The sequence below is a fragment of the Stegostoma tigrinum genome, chromosome 9 (genome assembly GCF_030684315.1).
Source record: "Stegostoma tigrinum isolate sSteTig4 chromosome 9, sSteTig4.hap1, whole genome shotgun sequence".
NCBI lineage: Eukaryota > Metazoa > Chordata > Chondrichthyes > Orectolobiformes > Stegostomatidae > Stegostoma > Stegostoma tigrinum.
In genome coordinates, this window is record NC_081362.1 from 97,680,661 (window position 1) to 97,704,576 (window position 23,916).

At 49.0% G+C, this 23,916-nt stretch overlaps 1 protein-coding gene across 3 annotated transcripts in view; it reads right to left on the minus strand.

The window, feature by feature from the left end:
• LOC132210024 (uncharacterized) overlaps positions 1–22,519 on the minus strand; it is a 36,414-nt gene extending 13,895 nt beyond the window's left edge. For 2 of the 3 annotated variants that reach the window (XR_009446188.1, XM_059648792.1), the window contains exons 1-3: positions 22,434–22,519; positions 18,266–18,607; positions 6,601–6,939 (exon numbers count right to left, since the gene is read on the minus strand). Coding sequence is in view for 1 of the 3 variants with exons in the window: in XM_059648792.1 (XP_059504775.1) it covers positions 6,601–6,939; positions 18,266–18,607; positions 22,434–22,485 (733 nt within the window). In the remaining 2 variants the exon portion in view is untranslated. Of the gene's footprint in view, positions 1–6,600; positions 6,940–18,265; positions 18,608–21,884; positions 21,922–22,433 lie in introns of those variants that run through there. The other variant, XR_009446189.1, reaches the window with a different exon arrangement.
• Positions 22,520–23,916: the final 1,397 nt, after the last annotated feature.

Sequence of the window (23,916 nt, forward strand, 5' to 3'; positions counted from 1 at the left end):
GGACACACAGGAGCTTTTCCTTGAGTAAGCTCCACATTTCTAATGTGCCCATCCCCTGCAGTTTCCTTCCCCATCCTATGCTCCCTAAATCTTGCCTAATCTCATCGTAATTGCCTTTCTCCCAGCTATAACTCTTGTCCAGTGGTATATACCTTCCCTTTCCATCACTAAGGTAAACATAACAGAATTGTGATCGCTATCACCAAAGTGCTCACCTACTTCCAAATCTAACACCTGGCCAGGCTCATTACCCAATACCAAATCTAATGTGGCTTCGCCCCTTGTTGGCCTATCCACATACTGTGTCAGGAAGCCCTCCTGCACACACTGGACAAAAACTGACCCATCTATAGTACTCGAACTATAGTGTTCCCAGTCAATATTTGGAAAGTTGAAGTCCCCCATGACAACTACCCTGTCTCTCTCACTCCTATCGAGAATCATCTTTGCTATCCTTTCCTCTACATCTCTGGAATTATTTGGAGGCCTATAGAAAACTCCCAACAGGGTGACCTCTCCTTTTCTGTTTCTAACCTCAGCCCATACTACCTTAGTTGACGGGTCCCCAAACATCCTTTCTGCAACTGTTATACTGTCCTTCACCAACAATGCCACTCCTCCTCCCCTTTTACCATCTTCTCTGTTCTTACTGAAACATCTAAATCCCGGAACCTGCTACAACCATTCCTGTCCCTGCTCTATCCATGTCTCCGAAATGGCCACAACATCGAAGTCCCAGGTATTAACCCATGCTGCAAGTTCACCCACCTTATTCCGGGCGCTCCTGGCGTTGAAGTAGACACACTTCAATCCAACTTCTTGCTTGCCGGTGCCATCTTGCGTCCCTGAAACTTTATTTCGGACCACCCTACTCTCAACCTTTTCTATAGTCGAACTACAATTTTGGTGCCCATCCCCCTGCTGAATTCGTTTAAACCCACCCGAATAGCCTTAGCAACTTTCCCCCCCAGGATATCGGTACCCCTCTGGTTCAGGTGAAGACCATCTTGCTTGTAGAGGTCCCACCTCCCCCAGAAAGACCCCCAATTATTCAATAATCCAAAACCCTCTTTCCTGCACCATCCCTGTAGCCACATGTTCAACTCCTCTCTCTCCCTATTCCTCGCCTCACTAGCACGTGGCACGGGCAACAAACCAGAGACAACAACTCTGTTCGTCCTAGCTCTCAGCTTCCATCCTAGCTCCCTGAATTTCTGCCTTAAATCCCCATCTCTCTTCCTACCTATGTCGTTGGTGCCAATGTGGACCACGACTTGGGGCTGCTCCCCCTCCCCCTTAAGGATCCCAAAAACATGATCAGAGACATCACGCACCCTGGCACCTGGGAGGCAACACACCAACCATGAATCTCTCTTGTACCCACAGAACCTCCGATCTGTCCCCCTAACTATGGAGTCCCCAATGACTAATGCTCTGCTCCTCTTCCTCCTTCCCTTCTGAGCAGCAGGGACAGACTCTGTGCCAGAGACCTGTGCCCCACTGCTTTCCCCTGGTAAGTCGTCCCCTGCAACAGTATCCAAAACGGTATACTTATTGTTGAGGGGAATGGCCACAGGGGATCCCTGCACTGCCTGCCGGTTCCCTTTTTGTCCCCTGACCATAACCCATCTGCCTTTTTCTTGTACTTGAGGAGTGACTACCTCCCTGTAACTCCTCTCAATAACCCCCTCTGCCTCCCGAATGATCCGAAGTTCATCCAGCTCCAGCTCCAGTTCCTTAACGCGGTTTTGGAGGAGCTGGAGTTGGGTGCACTTCCCACAAATGTAGTCAGCAGGGACACTAGTGGTGACCCTTACCTCCCACATTCTGCAGGAGGAGCATTCAACTGCCCTGACCTCCGTTCCCATTATTCTAAATTCCCAAAGAGACTGTTAAAAAATAAAGAATAAAAAATAAACTTGTTACCTTACCAATCAGGCACACAGAACCTTTTTTTTTGGTTAGAGGAGGAGGATGGGAGACACTACCCGGGTAGTGTTTCGGGTAACGCAACCACACAAATATATTACCTCACTCACTCACCAGTCCCGTGTCTGCTCCTGCTCAGTGTCCCTCCGCCTATTCACGGTAAGTTTTTAAATCAGTGACTCACCTTCCTGGCAGCTACCTGGTCGATGCTCCCGCTCCTTCAGCTGCTGAAACATTATATCTTAGCAAGACATAATGTGTGGTATGCCAATCTAAGCAAAATCTAAATACAATACATCCACTTGTTCCCCTTTATCTACAGCTCAATTATTTCTTCAAAGATCTCCAATAAATCAGTTAAACATGATTTCCCTTTGACAAAGCCATTTCGGCCTGACCTGATCAGCTTAAGTATATCCGAGTGGACTGTTCTAACAGGTAACAGCCAGAAGAGTGGTAAGGGCATGGAACGCTCTGCCTGCCAATGTAGTTAACCCAGACACATTATGGGCATTTAAACAGTCCTTGGATAAGCATATGGATAATGATGGGATAGTGTAGAGGGAGGGGCTTAGATTAGTTCACAGGTCGGTGCAACATCGAGGGCCGAAGGGCCTGTTGTGCGCTGTATTGTTCTATGTTCTATGTTCTGTAAGAGTGAAAACAGCCCATGTGCTGAGGGCATCAGTCCAGGTATGAAAGGTCATGTGTTTTGCAGAGCAATGAGATTAACAAGCTAGAGTATAAGGATGGGATGACACTGTCAGGGTCATCGGGTTCTGTTGAGAGAAGGAGGCAGAGTTCTAAGCTGGTGTGTAGAGAATGTGGCTCAAAAGGGCTGGAAATGAAAAGATCCTGCAAAATATTCTGTAGCTTCTAACACCATTGTTTCGGAAGATGTTTTACACTTGGACCCCACACACATCAATGAGACATTGTGACAGTGGAATAGGCATTGAATTCAGCAATTGGAAAGAGACTTGTGTTTAAGTGGCAAAGAGAAATTGTACGAAAACTGATCAGAGCTTACCCAAACATCAGGGGAACAGCAGAATGCAGACGCAGCAGTATGCACCGAGCTGAAGCAGTGTGCAGAACGAAAGCACAGTCGCAGGGGAAAGGACAGATCCAGTGGGGTGTTTTTATTTGGCATCTTCCAACAAACATGCCAACAGCCTATCGGGGTTATAGTCTGTACCATATGAGTTAGATTTCTTTAATCCTGAACTTATCTTTGATTTTGAACAGGTGTTTCAGAATTTTCCAGATTATCTTTGGATCTTTCTGATCATTCACAGAATTGTTGGATTTCTTAGTTTAGTGAATCCCATCATGTCAATGGCAAGCAAGAATCCTGGAATTCTTTTTGTGGGATTATCTCTCACTTGCCCAGTAAACTAGAACTGCATGTACTGTTTCAGAGATAATGTGAACTGCAGATGCTGGAGAATCCAAGATAACAAAGTGTGGACCTGATGAACACAGCAGGCCCAGCAGCATCTTAGGAGCACAAAAGCTGACATTTCAGGCCTAGACCCTTCATCAGAAACGGGGGAGGGGGAGAGGATTCTGAAATAAATAGGGAGAGAGAGGGAGGTGGATTGAAGATGGATAGAGGAGAAGATAGGTGGAGAGGAGGCAGACAAGTTAAAGAGGCGGGGATGGAGCCTGTAGAGGTGAGTATGGGTGGGGAGGTGGGGAGGGGATAGGTCAGTCCAGGGAGGACGGACAGGTCAAGGGGGTGGGATGAGGTTAGTAGGTAGGAAATGAAGGTGCGGCTTGAGATGGGAGGAGGGGCTAGGTGAGAGGAAGAACAGGTTAGGGAGGCGGGGTACGAGCTGGGCTGGTTTTGGGATGCGGTGGGGGGAGGGGAGATTTTGAAGCTTGTGAAGTACACATTGATACCATTGGGCTGCAGCGTTCCCAAGCGGAATATGAGTTGCTGTTCCCGCAACCTTCGGGTGGCATCATTGTGGCACTGCAGGAGGCCCAGGATGGCCATGTCGTCTAAGGAATGGGAGGGGGAGTTAAAATGGTTCGCGATTGGGAGGTGCAGTTGTTTATTGCAAACCGAGCAGAGGTGTTCTGCAAAGCAGTCCCCAAGCCTCCACTTGGTTTCCCCAATGTAGAGGAAGTCACACCAGGTACAATGGATACAATATACCACATTGGCAGACGTGCAGGTGAACATCTGCTTAATATGGAAAGTCATCTTGGGGCCTGGGATGGGGGTGAGGGAGGAGTTGTGGGGGCAAGCGTAGCACTTCCTGCGGTTGCAGGGGAAGGTGCCAGGTGTGGTGGGGTTGGAGGGGAGTGTGGAGCGGACAAGGGAGTCGCGGAGAGAGTGGTCTCTCCGGAAGGCAGTCAAGGGTGGGGATGGAAAAATATCTTGGGTGGTGGGGTCGGATTGTAGATGGCGGAAGTGTCGGAGGATGATACATTGTATCCGGAGGTTGGTGGGGTGGTATGTGAGAACGAGGGGGATCGTCTGGGGGCAGTTTAGGTGGGGGGGGTGTGGTGTGAGGGATGTGTTGCGGGAAATGTGGGAGACGCGGTCAAGGGCGTTCTCGACCACTGCGCGGGGATAGTTGTGGTCCTTGAAGATCGCAGGCATCTGGGATGTGCGGGAGTGGAATGCCTCATCCTGAGAGCAGATGCGGCAGAGGTGAAGGAATTGGGAATAGGGGATGGAATTTTGGCAGGAAGGTGGGTGGGAGGAGGTGTATTCCAGGTAGCTGTGGGAGTCAGTAGGCTTGAAATGGATATTGGTTTCTAGGGGGTTGCCTACTTCAGTAAATGCTAGACTGCATGCTGCCCATTGAATAATGAGATTTTTGTTCCTCATGGCTCCATTTTAAAACTTGTGCACTGTGTTAGTTTGAGCTGTGTGGAAATTGAAAGTACTCTTTCCCTGGTGTTTCATTTTTCAGAATTGCAGTCTTGTGGCTTTCTGCCCGTACATGGTGTTCATACTAAAATAAAAGGATTAATGGAAAACAGCAGGTTTTGTGTTTGAATCTTTGCTCGGATTTGGAGAAAGTAGCAATGTCTGGACACAGGCAGCCTTTTAAATGTAGAAACCCACTTTTTTACTGCTTTCGAAGAATGGTTTTGTCCAGGAGCATTTGGGAGGTCTGTTTTCAGGAGCATTTAACTCTGTTTCCATTTAACTGGGTCAGTGGCTTCTTTTCTCTGACAGATGGAGAATGCTGAAAGTGAACAGCTCTCAGTCATGGTCTAAAGTCTGAGATGGAGAAGAGATGAAGTGAAACTCTTGAAGGAGACAGGGGTAGCTTTTCAATGTAACAGCTCCAAGGAAATGCTGTTAGAAAGTAAAAATAAGTCAACAATCTGAAAGTCTTTGAATGATGAACACTGTTGCAAAATGTCAAAGGACTTAAAAAAAAAATTTTTCTTTTGATTTTCTCATGGAAACAATTCGCATAAACTGAAATTAAATGCATAAAGCAAAAGAAAATAGAAACAGAAACAAAAGAAAATAGAAACAGAAACAACTTTGCAGAGCTAACGTCTCGTGGTAACAATGGAGATAAAGCTGAGGGATTGACAGGACTGGAAATTCAAATTCCTCAGCATGACCCTCAGGAGAGAGCAGGAAGTTAAAAATAGGGAGGTACTTGCATTAATGACGGATCTTGGAGTGTAAGGCTTCATGATGGGCACAGACACGTGGGCTGGAGGGTTTGTTCCTGTACTGTCCTGTGTTCTCATGGTCTCTCTCTCGCTCTGGACCAGGAGAGCCCATAATTTGCTGTGGCAGGGCCCCCTAGTGGTATGAGAATGCTGTTACATGTTTAGCTTTCAGCACTTTGCCTTTGGATTGATTGAAGTGAAAAAGGTAACATCAGTGTAAGGGCAGTGCTACAATGATGCCACCCGAAGGTTGCAGGAACAGCAACTCATATTCCACTTGGGAACCCTGCAGCCCAATGGTATCAATGTGGACTTCACAAGGTTCAAAATCTCCCCTTCCCCAACTGCATCCCAAAACCAGCCCAGTTCGTCCCCTCCCCCCACTGCACCACACAACCAGCCCAGCTCTTCCCCTCCCCCCACTACATCCCAAAACCAGCCCAGCCTGTCTCTGCCTCCCTAACCTGTTCTTCCTCTCACCCATCCCTTCCTCCCACCTCAAGCCGCACCTCCATCTCCTACCTACTAACCTCATCCCGCCTCCTTGACCTGTCCGTCTTCCCTGGACTGACCTATCCCCTCCCCACCTCCTCACCTATACTCTCTCCACCTATCTTCTTTTCTCTCCATCTTCGGCCCGCCTCCCCCTCTCTCCCTGTTTATTCCAGAACCCTCTCCCCAACCCCCTCTCTGATGAAGGGTCTAGGCCCGAAACGTTAGCTTTTGTGCTCCTGAGATGCTGCTTGGCCTGCTGTGTTCATCCAGCTCCACACTTTGTTATCTCGGATTCTCCAGCAAATGCAGTTCCCATCATCACATCAGTGTAAGGGAACTGGTTTCAGGATCGGACCACACAGCACGAGCAGTCCCACTGGAGAATGAATGGCTTGTCCTCCACTCTCATCGAGGCCCAGTTTACCAAGTGCCTTCGCAATGCCATTGTGCTGGAATGCAGCATCTACGAGCGGCCTCTATAATTCCGTACAGTTACACAACAAGGAATAACTAGGTACTTACCGATGATATTGATCTGGGTTCCGTTCCCATACACATCACCCCACACTTTACAGTAATACACAGTTGCATCTTCAGGTTGAATGTTTGTGACTATTAGAGTGGCAACACGACTGGCGATATCGCTGGTAGAATTAAAATGTCCCTGAAAATGTTTATTCACTTCCACAATGCCATTAGCACGGTGTGACACAACCCACTGATACCCTGTCAGGTTACGTCGTTGCCAGTGTAAATCAGTCTTCTCCAAATCGATACCCGGCACAGAGCAGTTTACCGCAGCAGTCTGACTCACTCTGACATTCAGCATCGGTGACTGAGCTGGGACAGGAAAATCTCTGCCTGGAACAGAAACAAGTCCAAAGATCAGAACAGAAAGCAACATGGGCACTGTTTAATGGGATGGTCATGAGCAAGGTAGTTAAATGTGAGAATATTCTGTAACACTGTTACAGAGAGATACTTCAATCTCACTTCACTGTTTGACCAAATAAAGCCAGGAATGATGAGGATTTAAAGTGGACCATGAGCTGTAGAGTAATTGGCCAGGAGTATTAGCTGTGGAACTGAAAAGAGACAAGGGGAGCCTGAGCTAACACAGTGTGGAGCTGGAGGAACACAGCAGGCCGGGCAGCATCAGAGCAGTAGGAAAGCTGACGCTTCAGGCCAGGACCCTTCTTCAGAAATAAGGGAGAATTTCTTTAGAGGGCTCCTGACCTGAAACGTCAGCTTTCCTGCACCCCCCGATGCTGCCCGGCCTGCTGTGTTCCTCCAGCTCCACACTGTGTTAGCTCAGGCTCCGACACTGGCAGCTCTTACTGTCTCTGAGACAGTAAGAGGTAAACCATTGGAAATGTCAAAGATCAGGAGGAATCCAAGAGGTGCCTGTGGAGATGTCTCCCCTGACCGTGGGAGATCCTAGAACTGGGGGTCACTGTTTCAAACTCAGCGGCCACCCATCGAAAACAGAGATTGGACAAAACCCTTCTTCCCAGAGCATGGTGAATCTTTGGAAATTGTCTCCTACAAAGTCGCTGAAGGCGGAGTCCATGAATATTTTCAAAGAGGAGGTAGAGAACTTCTTGTTCAGCGACCAGTGCCCGAGAACGTGCCCCCACCCGCTGTATCCTGTGACCACTATTCACACAGAAGGTTGGGACCCACACTCAGTCACCGACACCACCCTCACTTACAGTAGCACCGTCAGGTCAAGTCACTAAAAAGTTCCCACTTTTAAACTCATTATAGACCCTTTGATGTTTTTACAAAGTTATCCTCATCAGAGACTGTGTGAGGGGCTTAATGGGAGAGAAGGAATAAAATTAATGTGAATGTGTCTGAACCATGCGGTTCCATCTGCTTTACCGAGTGCTCAATGCGCAGGGCCTGGAGTTTGGGAGCTACATTCACCGGAGAGGGTCATACCGGGGGGATCCAGTGTAACAGGGGGATCCATCAACAGGGAGATCCATTTCACAGGGGGATCCGTATAACAGGGTGATCCAGTATAAGAGGGGGATCCATACAACAGGGAATCCAGTATAACAGCTGGATCCAGTGTAACAGGGGGATCCATCAACAGGGGGATCCATCTCACAGGGGGATGCAGTACAACAGGGTGATCCAGTATAAGGGGGGATCCGTACAACATCCAGTACAACAGGGGGATCCATCAACAGGGGGATCCATCTCACAGGGGGATGCAGTACAACAGGGTGATCCAGTATAAGAGGGGGATCCATACAGCAGGGAATCCAGTATAACAGGGGATCCATCTCACAGGGGGCTCCATCAACAGGGGGACCCATCTCACAAGGTAATCCAGTACAACAGGGTGATCCATCTCTAAGTGGGATCCATCTAATAGAGGGATCATAGAACATAGAACAATACAGCGCAGAACAGGCCCTTCGGCCCTCGATGTTGCGCCGACCAGTGAACTAATCTAAGCCCCTCCCACTACACTATCCCATCATTATCCATATGTTTATCCAAGGACTGTTTAAAAGCCCCTAATGTGGCTGTGTTAACTACAGTGGCAGGCAGGGCGTTCCACGTCCTTACCACTCTCTGAGTAAAGAACCTGCCTCTGACATCTGTCTTAAATCTATCACCCCTCAATTTGTAGCTATGCCCCCTTGTACAAGCTGAAGTCATCATCCTCGGAGAAGGACTCTCACCGTCCACCCTATCTAATCCTCTGATCATCTTGTATGTCTACAACAGGGGGATCCATCTCACGGGGGATCCATATAACAGGAGATCCATCTCACAGGAGGATCCACCTAACAGGGGATCCATCTCACAGGGGGATCCAGTATAACGGGGATCCATCTCACATGAGATCCAGTATAACAGAGTGATCCATCTCACAGGGGGATCCATCTAACAGGGGATCCATCTCACATGGGGATCCAGTACAACGAGGGATCCATGTCACATGGGATCCAGTATAACAGGGTGATCCAAGTCACAGGGTGGTTCAGAATAACAGGGGGATCCATCTAACAAGGGGATCCATCTAACAGGGGATCCAGTATAACAGGGTGATGAATATAACAGGGGGATCCAGTATAACAGGGGGATCCATTTAACATAGGGATCCAGTATAACAGGGGGATCCATCTAAGGGGGAATCCAGTATAACAGGGGATCCAAATAGCAGGAGGATTGAGTCGAAGGTTTAAACAGATATTGACCAACAGAAGGGGAACAGGTGACACTATGTGGAGGTCGGTTGTGGGTTCATTTTACTCTGGTTTTTGGAGATGTGGATCATATCAGGTTCCACTGGGTGTGATTGTTCTTATTGGTTAAGAGCTTTCATAGCAAATGCTGCAGACCAGGGCTGGAGACAGTGTGTGAAGTGCTTCTGACCTGTGTTTGACCCCACAGATTGTACACACCATGAGAAATGGATCGTGAGGCAAATAGTTTGAGATTGGGAAAAGGAAATTCAACAGAGACAGGTGGGCAAAGGCAGTGAGAGTGGGAGAATGTTTCCTGTAGAAGGTCCCAGTGTCGGTCCAGGCTGGAGAAATGGAGCAGGAAAAGCTGTGGGATAATCCTTGGGGTTAGAGATAATGGGAACTGCAGATGCTGGAGAATCCAAGATAACAAAGTGTGGGGCTGGATGAACACAGCAGGCCCAGCAGCATCTCAGGAGCACAAAAGCTGACGTTTCAGGCCTAGATCCTTCAGAGAGGGGGATGGGGAGACGGTTCTGGAATAAATAGGGATGGAGGGGGAGGCAGACCGAAGATGGAGAGAAAAGAAGATAGGTGGAGAGGAGAGTGTAGGTGGGGAGGTAGGGAGGGGATAGGTCAGTCCGGGGAGGACGGACAGGTCAAGGAGGCGGGATGACGTTGGTAGGTGGGAAATGGAGGTGGGCCTTGAGGTGGGGGGAGGGGATGGGTGAGAGGAAGAACAGGTCAGGGAGGCGGGGACGATCTGGGCTGGTTTTAGGATACAGTGGGGGGAGGGTACGAGCTGGTCTGGTTTTGGGATGCAGTTGGGGAGGGGAGATTTTGAAGCTTGTGAAATCCAAATTGATACCACGGGGCTGCAGGGTTCCCAAGCGGAATATGAGTTGCTGTTCCTGCACCCTTCGGGTGGCATCATTGTGGCACTGCAGGAGGCCCAGGATGGACATGTCGTCTAGAGAATGGGAGGGGGAGTGGAAATGGTTCGAAACTGGGAGGTGCAGTTGTTTATTGCGAACTGAGCGGAGGTGTTCTGCAAAGCGGTCCCCAAGCCTCCGCTTGGTTTCCCCAATGTAGAGGAAGTCACACAAGGTACAGCGGATACAGTATACTACATTGGCAGATGTGCAGGTGAACATCTGCTTTTTATGGAAAGTCATCTTGGGGCCTGGGATGGGGGTGAGGGAGGAGGTGTAGGGGCAAGTGTAGCACTTCCTGCGGTTGCAGGGGAAGGTGCCGGGTATGGTGGGGTTGGAGGGGAGTGTGGAGCGGACAAGGGAGTCATGGAGAGAGTGGTCTCTCCAGAAGGCAGACAAGGGTGGCGATGGAAAAATGGCTTGGGTGGTGGGTCAGATTGTAGATGGCAGAAGTGTCGGAGGATGATGCGTTGTATCCAGAGGTTGGTGGGGTGGTGTGTGTGAACAAGGGGGATCCTCTGGGGGCGGTTGTGGCGGGGGCAGGGTGTGAGGGATGTGTTGCGGGAAACGCGGGAGACACGGTCAAGGGCGTTCTCAACCACTGTTGCGGGCTGTTGCGGTCCTTGAAGAACTTGGACATCCGTGATGTGCAGGAGTGGAATGCCTCATCGTGGGAGCAGATGCGGCAGAGGCGGAGGAATTGGGAATAGGGGATGGAATTTTTGCAGGAGGGTGGGTGGGAGGAGGTGTATTCTAGGTAGCTGTGGGAGTCAGTGGCTTGAACCTCTCCAACCCCAACCTCACCATCAAAACCGGAGACAAAGGTGCCGCGGTGGTAGTATGGCACACTGACCTCTACATTGCCGAGGCCAAACGCCAACTCTCTGACACCTACTCCTACCGCCCCCTTGATCATGAACCCACCCCCGAGCACCAAACCATCATCTCCAACACCATCCATGACCTCATCACCTCAGGGGACCTCCCACCCACAGCCTCCAACCTCATTGTTCCCCAACCCCACATGGCCCGTTTCTATCTCCATCCCAAAATCCACAAACCTGCCTGCGCTGGCCAACCCATCGTCCTAGCCTGTTCCTGCCCCATCGAACTCATCTACACCTATCTGGACTCCATTTTCTCCCCTTTGGTCCAGGAACTCCCCACCTACGTCCGTGACACCATCCACGCCCTCCACCTCCTCCAAGACTTCCAGTTCCCCGGCCCCCAACACCTCATTTTCACCATGGACGTCCAGTCCCTATACAACTGTATTCCTCATGCAGATGGCCTCAAGGCCCTCCACTTCTTCCTGTCCCGCAGGCCCGACCAATCCCCCTCCACCGACACCCTCATCCGCCTAGCCGAGCTCGTCCTCACCCTCAACAACTTCTCTTTCTATTCCTCCCACTTCCTCCAGACAAAGGGGGTCGCCATGGGTACCCGCATGAGCCCAAGCTATGCCTGCCTCTTTGTAGGTTACGTGGAACAGTCCCTCTTCCGTACCTACACAGGCCCCAAACCCCATCTCTTCCTCCGTTACATTGATGGCTGTATTGGCGCCGCCTCCTGCTCCCCAGAGAAGCTCGAACAGTTCATCCACTTTACCAAAACCTTCCACCCCAACCGCAAGTTCACCTGGGCCATCTCCAACACATCTCTCACCTTCCTGGACCTCTCAGTCTCCATCTCAGGTAGCCAGTTGGAAACTGATGTCCATTTCAAGCCCACTGACTCCCACAGCTACCTAGAATACACCTCCTCCCACCCACCCTCCTGCAAAAATTCCATCCCCTATTCCCAATTCCTCTGCCTATGCCGCATCTGCGCCCAGGATGAGGCATTCCACTCCCACACATCCCAGATGTCCGCGTTCTTCAAGGACCGCAACTTTCCACCCGCAGTGGTCGAGAACGCTCTTGACCGCATCTCCCACATTTCCCGCAACTCATCCCTCACACCCCACCCCCGCTACAACTGCCCCCAGACGATCCCCCTCGTTCTCACATACCACCCCACCAACCTCCGGATACAATGTATCATCCTCTGACACTTCCGCCATCTACAATCCGACCCCATCACCCAAGCTATTTTTCCATCCCCACCCTTGTCTGCTTTCCGGAGAGACCACTCTCTCTGCGACTCCCTTGTCCGCTCCACACTCCTCTCCAACCCCACCACACCCGGCACCTTCCCCTGCAACCGCAGGAAATGCTACACTTGCCCCCACACCACCTCCCTCACCCCCATCCCAGGCCCCAAGATGACTTTCCACATTGGCAGATGTGCAGGTGAACCTCTGCTTAATGTGGTATACTGTATCCATTGTACCTGGTGTGACTTCCTCTACATTGGGGAAACCAAGCGGAGGCTTGGGGACCGCTTTGCAGAACACCTCCGCTCGGTTCGCAACAAACAACTGCACCTCCCAGTCGCAAACCATTTCCACTCCCCCTCCCATTCTCTTGATGACATGTCCATCATGGGCCTCCTGCAGTGCCACAATGATGCCACCCGAAGGTTGAAAGAACAGCAACTCATATTCCACTTGGGAACCCTGCAGCCCAATGGTATCAATGTGGACTTCACCAGCTTCAAAATCTTCCCTTCCCCCAACTGCATCCCAAAACCAGCCCAGTTCTTCCCCTCCCCCCACTGCATCACACAACCAGCCCAGCTCGTACCCTCCCCCCACTGCATCCGAAAACCAGCCCAGCCTGTCTCTGCCTCCCTAACCTGTTCTTCCTCTCACCCATCCCTTCCTCCCACCTCAAGCCGCACCTCCATTTCCTACCTACCGCCTCATCCCGCCTCCTTGACCTGTCCATCTTCCCTACTGACCTATCCCCTCCCTACCTCCTCACCTATATCTCCTCTCCACCTATCTAGTTTTCTCTCCATCTTCGGTCCGCCTCCCCCTCTCTCCCTATTTATTCCAGAACCCTCGCCCCATCCCCCTCTCTAATGAGGGGTCTAGGCCCGAAATGTCAGCTTTTGTGCTCCTGAGATGCTGCTTGGCCTGCTGTGTTCATCCAGCCCCACACTTTGTTATCTATGACACCAACAGAGATCTTCATGGAAATCTATACACACAGGATCTGTACAGCTGGAGAATTCTGGCTCAAACCTATGGATATGTCCCATGATTTAATCATACAAGAGCATATTGCTGAACACACAGATGAATTTGCAAAGCATAAGCTTAACTGCGATCGAATATCAGGGAAAGTAACAGTCAAAGGCTCTGATCCAAAACCTCAAAAGCAGAACAGTTTCCTGAAACAAGCTGAACAAGAAGCAGCAAAGAGAATGACAAGTCTGCTCCAAAATGGAATTTTATCACCTGTATCTTCAATAAATAATTCCCCCGTTTGGCCAGTTCAAAAAGCACACAGTTTGTGGAGGCTGACGACTGATTAGAGCGAGTTAAATAAAGGATTGTGTTCACAGTACCAACAGCAGCAGCTGTGCTGAGGATAATGATGAAATGAGCTCCACAGATAAAATATTTTACTGGTTTTGAGATCTGTAATGGGTTTGGTCTAATCATTTACATCAGCACTGTCAATATACATTTGTTTTTATTCTTCAAGGAAATTACATGGACTTCTTCCCTCAAGCTTTCCACAATTCTCCGTCCATCGTCCAGCGAAGAATAGCTAAATGATTAGAAACTTCCTCATGATCTGATTGGTTAAACCAGTCTGTCAATAATCTTCCTGTCCAGAGTGAAACTAGAGAGGAACATCTCCAATTCGTGGATGAACTATTAACCCTCCTCACTTTGTTAGGAATTAAAATAAATCCTAAAAAAAAGGCAGGTTATGAAATCTCAGGTGGTAACCCACAGGAAACATCAAACCGAAAAGAAATCCATTGAATCCATTGTGCAGTTGGCCTTCCCTAAAGATGTGAAGTCAGTTTAATTTGCTCTGGGATTAGTGGGTGACCGGAGAAATCATATTGATGGGATTGATTCGGATCACCTGCATTGTCAGATGGATTGAAAAAGGAGGTTCCAAGGCAGTGGACTGAACAGCAAACCCAGGCTGTTTCAGAATTAAAACAGGCTTTAGCTCTCACACCAACACTGAAGGAGACTGAGACCAGCAGTTCATGCTTCCAGCCTTTTAACTCTAACAGTGCCAGGATTTACAAAGTGTGAAAGGCATTTCCTTGCAATGTTTTGGGCAGTGAAGTATTTTTCTTCCATAATTGGGCCTAATCCTTTGACTTTCCTTCCAAATCGTTCTCTTATTCAGTTGCTGTTAGATGGACACGTTGAAGGTGGGACAGTTTGTCAAATTGTATTGCACTTTGGAATTTAATTTGCCAAGGTCGAAATATCACAGTTATATGCAGCAAATTGCCAACTTCCTTCACTGGCAATTTTATTTACATGGGTGATAGACATGAGGCCAATTTATAGCAACAAGTGACCCCTAGATGCCAATTGTTCCCGGGGGAAATGTGGGAAGGTCCCAATAAATCGAATAGATCAGAACACATATCTGACCCACATGGACAGAGGAAAGTCACACAAAAAGCTTTAGGATTTTCTTTTGCTGATGGATCCTCTATGTGGGGTTGGTATGAGAAAGGCAGGCGATGGCACAAGGGCAGAGGATCATTGAGATGCACCTCGTGTTGACTTAGCTGTTAAAATACTGAGTGCTCAAGCAGCACAGATATTTCCATTCATTTTACTGACATTTATCCTGCACCTGTGGGAGGTGAGAGGTTTTATTTCAGCAGATAGAATACCTCTACTGCCTGTACCCTTGCTGAAGTATATTTTCCAAACAGTCCAAGCAAGGGAGAGAGAATGGGATCATTAAGGTTAAGCCACATCATAGATCCTCTCCAATTGGGAATTCTTAAGCAGATAAATCGGCACATCCGGGGTTTGAGAGGGAACACCAATGCAACCCCCAGTGGGTGAGATGATAGATGCTGTTCCCATTAGTCAGGTTAAAGTGGAATATCTCAAACGAGCGCAATGTCGCGATGATGATTTCAAACAGTCTTAACAAGGGACAGTATGTGGTGCTAACCCAAGATCACAATCATGTCATCACTCAATGTCACAATGTTCAGGGGCATCAGGGAGCAGAAACATCTGCTCATTGAATCAAAGCACCACATTGTACATTTTCTGTGATTTCTGGGGACAATTGTTTAATATGTTTAACATTCAAAATAACCCCGATAGGTACAGGTCCACAAAGAAAGGGGAATGGATATACAACAGGAAATTATCGCTGTTAGTCATGAGAAAGCTATAATGCAATCGTAGCACTAATGTTAGCAACTATTCAAATGCGAGACAAGGAAATACAGCAAGGTTTAGTTTAGGGTTAAGGTGAATTGTGTACAGTATGAGATGGAACACAGATTATGCTTTGAGCTCATCAGCCAGGTACATTTCTGTCTCCTCGATATTGTGCGCCCCATTCTATTGTAAATAAAGTTAAGTCCTTCAGTGTATAAAGTGTAACTGGATTCTGGGTAAACTGGATGGTTTCATATAAACCGAATGAAGGCAGGTGGTATTCAGAGTAATCATCAGTATTGTGTCTGACCCCCACGTTCGTACTTTTAGTCACACTGTGAAGCTTCTTTTTCTGTTCTTTGACACTGTCTTCACACAGAGATTGTGCATCAGATAATTCCATGGCTGGTCAGTCAGAGAGTTCATCTGATAAATGAGGTGTACAAAGTGATCAGAGGTATAGATAGAGTAGACAGCCAGAGACTTTTTCCTACGGGGGAGGTAGCTATTACAAGGGGACGTAGTTTTAAAGTGAGCGGAGGTAGATATCGGGAAGATGTCAGAAGTAGGTTCTTTAGTGGTAGGGGCATGAAATGCCTTGTGGGAGAGGGTAGTGGGGTCAGCTTCTTTAGGGGCATTTAAATGGCTGTTAGATAGGCATATGGATGATAGTATAAGGTAGGGGTGGAGGTTAGATAGACCTTAGGATTAGGGTAAAAGTTTGGCACAACATGGTGAGCCAAAAGACCTGTACTGTGCTGCACTGTTCTATGCTCTATGTTCTATGATACTTTGTTAAATCGGTCACAGGGGTCCAGGGAAGTATTTTGGTTATGAGGTGGTCAAAGCCATTTACTTAGAATCACAGGAGTGAAAATGAGAACAAGTGATGAGCAGATTGGTGTTCAGGCTCTCAGAGATGGACAGTTGGTAAAGAATGAGGAGGATCTCGTTAGAAGCTGACAGAATTCTAACGGACTAGGCACAGTAGATGCAGGAAAAATGTTCCTGATGTTGGGGAATCCAGAACTGGTGATTATAGTTGAAGGATAAGGGGTAAACCTTTTAGGATGGAGCTGAAGTGAAACATCTGCACCCAAAGAGTGAGGAGACTGTGGAATTCAGTCCTGCAGCAAATGGTTAAGGCTTTCAAAGAGGTAGATAATGCTGTTATGGCTAAAGGGATCAAGAGATGTGCGGGGGAAAGTGGGACGAAGGTATTGAGTTCGATAATTGGCTATGATCATACTGAATGGTGTAGTAGTGTCGAGGGGCTGAATGGCCTACTCCTGCTCCTATCTTTTCTGTTTCTATGTTTCCATGTAAGTAGCCTAACATGTCATCTTCTCTACAGGGATCGGTGCTGGGCCCACTGCTGTTTCTCATTGATGTAAATGATTTGGATGAGAATGTGGGAGGCACGGTGAGTAAGTTTGTGAATGACACCGAAATTGGTGACATTGTGGACAGTGAAGAAGGTTTTCTAAGATTACAGTGGGATCTTCATCAGTTGGGTCAATGGGCTGAATAGCAGTAAATGGGGTTTAATTTGGATAAATGCAAAGTATTGCATTTTGCTAAAACAAACAAGGGCAGGATTTATACAATCACAAATAGGGCCCTGGGCTGTGTTGTAGAACAGAGAGACCTAGGGGTTCAGGTACATAATTCTTTGAAATTTGTGTCACAGGTAGACAGGGGGGTTACGTAGGTGTTTGGCACGCTTGCCTTCAGTGCTCAGACCATTGAGTACAGGAGTTGGGATCTCATCTGGAGGTTGTACAGGACATTAGTGCAGCCACTTTTGAAGTAACGTGTACAGTTCTGGTCTCCCTGCTACAGGAATGATATTATGAAATTGGAGAGGGTTGAGAAAAGATTTAGCAGGATGTTGTCAAGATCAGAGGGTTTGGGTTATGAGAGGCTGGGAAATTTTTCACTAGCACGTAGGAGATTGAGGGGTAAACTTGGGAAAGGTTTGTGCAATCATGGGGTGCATAGATATGGTGAATAGCAAAGGGCTTTTCTCTAGGGTGTGGGAGTTCAAAACTAGGGGAGGCATGTTTTTAAGGTGAGCGGCGAAAGATTTAAAAGGGACATGAGGGGAACCTGTTTCACACAGAGAGTGATTCATACGTGGAATGATCTGCCAGAGGAAATGGTCGATGCAGGTGCAGCTGGGCAAGTGGGACTGGTTTAGTTTGTACAAGTTGGTTAGTGTGAACGAGCTGAACCAGGTCGGTTCCCGTGCTGTATGGCTCTATGGCTCAGGCCGACAGTGCATCCCATCTGGTCAAGGGAACTTACGAGCGTTTAGCCCCATTAGTTTACTTCGAATCTTTTCTCTGAGAATAGCAGGTGCCTATGTTTGCTCTTCTCCTACAACCCTTGATTATTTAGTAATTTTGGAATGCTTTTCATAACTTCTGGTGTGAGGATGGATGCAGGTTATTTGATTGCTATCGCCTCTTTCCCCAGCTTCATTCCTAAAGTGGCCTATATCTCATAGATTCCCAGTGCAGTCAGGGTAAGTACTCCAGTGATATCTCATAGATTCCCAGGGCAGTCAGGGTAAGTACTCCAGTGATATCTCATAGATTCCCAGGGCAGTCAGGGTAAATACTCCAGTGATATCTCATAGATTCCCAGGGCAGTCAGGGTAAATACTCCAGTGATATCTCATAGATTCCCAGGGCAGTCAGGGTAAATACTCCACGAGCGCTCAGCAGTACAACTCCAGCACAGTGAATGTAAAATGTGATATAAAAACCCTTTACCTTGTACAGATACCGTGACAGTGTTTACGCTGTTGAGCGTGTTCTTTCCAACAATGTCACAGTGATAACGTCCACTGTTGCTGGCCTCCATGTCTCTGATGGTGAGGATGTAGCTGTTGTGTCTGAGATCTCTGTAAGATTGTACTTTCTCATTTTCGGTGTGATCTCGGGTAACCCCATCAGATTGGGAATGTGTCAGGATCTCACCGTGGTTACTATTCCACGTTACACCAAGATGTTGCACACTGCCGTGCACAATTGCACACTGTATCTGCACTGAGCTGCCCACTGCGACCCTCACTGGATCCGGACTGAGTATAACCTGTGGATTTGTCATCATTCCTGAGGAATTCAACAGGAGAAGAAAGCAGGGAAAGCAACTAATCACCTGACAGGAATTTCTGAGAGTGTTTCATCAAACCTTTTATCTCTCTGTGAGGCTGACAACCAAACAGCTTACCCCCATCCCCCTACACCCCCACCCCCACACACACTACCCTCACCCTCCCCAACCCACACCCCCCATTCTAGCCCCCCCACCTCCCACCCCGCTATACCCACACCCCCAACACACCGACCCCACACTCCCCTCCCCCACATACCTCCACCCCTACACTCCCCATACCTCACCACCAGCCTCCCCATGCCCACAACCCTCATTCCAGACCCCCACCACATACCCCCACACATACCTGTTCCCCACACCCCCAACCCTACATCCCCCACCCCCCACACCTGCACCCCTACACTCTCCTCTCCCCACAACCCAACCCCTACACCCCCAACACCTGCACCCCCACAATCTCCTCCCCCCACACCCACACCCCCATATCCCACCACCAGCCTCCACACCCCCACACCCTCCAATTCCAGCGTCCACACAACCCACACCCCCATCCCCCACAGTCCCCTCCCTCCACACCCCGACCCCTACACCCCCCACACACCACACGCTCCACCACTACCTCCCCACCCCCATGACCCCCATCCCACCCCGCATGCCCCCAGCCCCACATACCCACACCCCACACACACCACCCCACATACCCCCACCCTCACACCCCTGCACACCCCCGCCGCTAAACCTAAACACCCGCACCCCCAAACCCCATACCCCACACCCACATCCCCACACCCCACACACCCACCCACCACACGCCCACACCCCAACCCGGCACCTCCCACACCCCAACACCAACGCGCCACCCCCATCCCCACACCCCCACCGCGCCACACTCCCCACACCCCACCCCCTACACCCTACACCCCCACCCCCATCCCCCACACCCCACCCCCACCCCCTACCTCCCACACCCCAACTTCAACATGCCACCCCCCACTCGTCCACACCCCCACCACGCCACACCTCCCACATCCCCACCCCCCACACCCCCACCCCTACACCCCCCACACCCCCCAGCCCCACCTCCAACACTCCCCTCCCCCCAACAAGGAGGGGGTTTGCTTTAATCATTCCGCTCTCAGTGATACTGCCTGCTTCAAATGCAGAAAGAGATGATTCCTCCCGTTGTGAAGGAACTCGCCAATAACTTCCCCAGGCACTGACTTTCTCTTTCCCCACTGATCTTTCATTCACCTCCCTGGCCAGATTTGTCTATTTGCCTTTGAACAGCTCTGTCTCCAGCCTCCAGCTCCCTCTCAGGCTGAGTCTTCGCAACCACAACACCCCACCTGCTTCCAAACTAGGGCTCAGCCTCCTTCCTAGATCACAAAGTGTGGGGCTGGATGAGCACAGCAGGCCAAGCAGCATCTTAGCAGCATAAAAGCTGATGTTTCCAGCCTCAACCCCTCATCCAGCCCCACACTTTGTTATCTCGGATTCTCCAACATCTGCAGTTCCCATTATTTCACCCCCCTTCCTGCTGTTTTGTCTCTGGGGGCAATAAGGTCACTGAGCAGGGAGCTCAGAGCAGATTAATAACATCTGTAGGTACAGATTGATAAGGGACCAGTTCTGCTGCTGCTGCTGTGTGAGGACAGAGAGAGACACAGAGAGACAGAGAAAGATGTGGTCATGGGGGATTGGAGGGGAGAAAGACGGAGACAGAGAGAGAAAGATGGAGAGAGAGAGCAAGAGATAGAGAAAGACAGGGAGAGAGAGAGAGAACGAGCGAGATTGAGAGAGAGAGAGAGACAGAGAAAGATGGGGAGAGAGAGAGAGACAAAGACGGAGACAGAGAGAGAGAGAAATGGAGACAGGGAGGGAGACAGAGAAAGTTGGAGAGAGAGAAAGATGGAGAGAGAGAGACTGAGAGAGAGAGTGAAAGACGGAGACAGAGAGAGAGACAAACTTGGAGAGGGAGAGCGAGAGAGAGAGAAAGATGGAGAGAGAGAGGGAGCTGCTTTGCTTTTTTCACACTGACCCACTTGTCACAGAGACATCTGTTTATTTTCGTGGACAATATTGGAATTGCACAGCAACACAAGTCTCCACAGTACATTGCATTTCTATAGCACCGTTCACATCCTGAGGGTACTTCAAAGACCTTTGCTGCTAGTTTTTAAGGGAAGTAGCGGTTGAGCTGCTGGAAAATGTCACAGCCAATTGGTGCACAGTCAGATCTCACATCGCACTGCCATAAAAGACAGACCATTTGCCCAATGATGGTGTGTGAAGAACCCACCCTCCATTATGTGCTTTAGACTCCAGAACAGTCCCACGCTGACCCATTGGCTCTCGGTGGTCTCCCTGATCTCACTACAGTCAATGTGGATTCAGGAAGGGGAGATTGTGCCTGACTGACCTGCTCTGGCAGGAAGCGTCAACCCAAAGCAACTGTGGTATTGCCTGACAGCTTAACGATCGTTCATGAAGCCCCTTCCAAACAAAGAAACAAAGAAACCTACAGCACAGGAACAGGCCCTTCGGCCCTGCAAGCCTGCGCCGATCAAGATCCTCTGTCTAACCTGTCATCTATTTTCTAAGGGTCTGTGTCCATTGGCTCCCTGCCCACCCATGTACCTGTCCAAATATATCTTAAAAGACACTATCGTGTTTGCATCTACCACCTCCGCTGGCAACGCGTTCCAGGCGCCCACCACCCTCTGTGTAAAGAACTTTCCACACATATCTCCCTTAAACTTTCCTCCTCTCACTTTGAACTCATGACCCCTAGTAATTGAGTCCCCCACTCTGGGAAAAAGCTTCTTGCTATCCACCCTGCCTATACCCCTCATGATTTTGTAGACCTCAATCAAGTCCCCCCTCAATCTCTGTCTTGCTAATGAAAATAATCCTAATCTACTCAACCTCTCTTCATAGCTAGCACCCTCCATACAAGGCAACATCCTGGTGAACTTCCTCTGCACCCTCTCCAACGCATCCACATCCTTTTGGTAATGTGGTGACCAGAACTGTACACAGTACTCCAAATGTGGCCGAACCAAAGTCTTATACAACTGCAACATGACCTGCTAACTCTTGTACTCAATGCCCCGCCCAGTGAAGGAAAGCATGCCATATGCTTTCTTGACCACCCTATTAACCCACGACCACTTCCAACTAATTGGACAAGGACTGCAGTAGCAGTGTGTACTATCTACAAAGTGCACTCCAGAAATTCACTGAAGGTCCTCAGAAAGCACCTTCCAAACTTACAGCCACTTCCATCCAGAAGGACAAGGGCAGCAGATACACCACCCCCTGTTAGTTCCCCTCCAAGCCAGTCACCATTTTGACGTGGAAATAGATCGCCGTTCCATCAATGTCACTCGGACAAAATCCTGGAATTCTCTCCCTCAGGGTGTTGCAGCTGGGCTGCAGTGGTTTAATAAAACAGCTCAACCCACCTTCTCAAGGGGCAATTAGGGATGGGCAATACATATTGGCCCGGGCAGTGACACACCCATTTCCTACAGTTGAATAATAAACAAGTAACAATTTGACAAAGGACTCCAATAAACCCTGTGAGTTGAAATAGAAGCATTCCGGGTTTAGAATAGAGATCGGATATGAACAACACTCTAGGAAACACAGCACTGACTGAGAATAGTTTAAACAGATTAAACAGATACTGGAATTAATTGGTGATAAACGACCTTTTCCTGTTGTATATCTCTCTCCCGGCCCTGGCTGAAACTGCAAGTTCACGTTGTTCATGAACCAAACACATCACAGTTCACTCACTAAACTGAGGCCCATACTCACTCGCAGTGACACAGAGGGACAGCACCATTCCTGGGAACACTCTACACATCATTCCAGAGTACCAATCCCGTCAGTCCAGCTGCTGCACTTTACAGAAAACAAATCACGTGAACAAATGTAGCAGAGCCAGTGACGATGGTGCAATGATGGTGTATTTCTACACAACTACAGGAAGAGGAAGGAACTATTAAGGGAAGAATGATGTTCACAGACTCTCAAGAGATCTTTGAAATATCAATTCTCAATCCCAAGCCCGTAGGCTGCTCTGAGGATGGAGGGTAAAAGGACTTAGTGTCAATGTTCCTTCCCAAGATCAGGCATCCTGTGTCGCTGAGTGTGTGAGGTGCAGGGTGTGACAGCACTGTTCTTCACTGTTGTGACTCTCAAAGGGCTGCTCTCAGACACAATGTTCCGTCACTGGGTTCCTGGCTCTTTTACATCCCGTTGCGTTGGTGGGGGGAGGGTGCAAGGTGTTATCACTGGATACGTAACCCAGGCATCCATGAGCCTGGGTTCCTATCTCTTCATTCCAGAGAGTAGAATTTGAAGCTACAAAAGTCTGAAGGGAAATGTCTAATGGTGACCATGAATGTTTTGTTGCTGTTGTAAAGCCCCATCTGGAGCACTTGTGTCATTTCAGGAAGGAAATGTGTTTGTCTGACAGGAATGTTTCTCCAGAACCACAACAATGTGTTTTTATTCACAGGGGATAGGAGAGTCGCTGGCTGTGTCAGCATTTATTGCCTGTCCCTCGTGGCCCTAGAAAAGGTGGTGCTGAGCTGCATTCTCAAACCGCTGCAGCTCACATTCTGTGGGTTGACCCACAATGCCCTTAGGGAGGGTATTCCAGGAATTTGATCCAGCAACAGTGAAGGAATGGTGATATATTGTAAATCAGGATGGTGGGTGGTTTTGAGGGGAACTTGCAGGTGGTAGTGTTCCCATATATTTGCTGCCCTTTTCCTTCTAGATGGAAAGTGGTTGTGTGTTTGGAAGGTGCTGTCTGAGGACCTTTGGTGAATTTCTGCAGTGCATCTTGTAGACAGTACACACTGCTGCGACTGAGTGTCGGTGGTGGGGGGAGTGGGATGTTTGTGGATGTGATGCCAATCAAGCGGCTGCTTTGTCCTGGATGGTGTCAAGCTTCCTGAATGTTGTTGGGGCTGCACCCATCCAGACAAGTGGGGAGTGCTCCATCACACTCCTGACTTGTGCCTTGTAGATGGTGGACAGGCTTTGGGGAGTCAGGAAGTGAGTTCCTCACTGCAGGATTCGCAGCCTCGGACCTGCTGTTGTAGCCATTGCGTTTATACAGCTAGTCACTTAACTTTCTGGTCAATGGTAACCTCCAGGATGTTGAAAGTGATAGCTAAATGATCCCACAATAAATGGATCAGATCTAAGCTCTGTGGTCCTGCCACATCCAGTTGTGAATGGTGGTGGACAATTAAACAACTCACTGGAGGAGGAGTCTCCACAAATG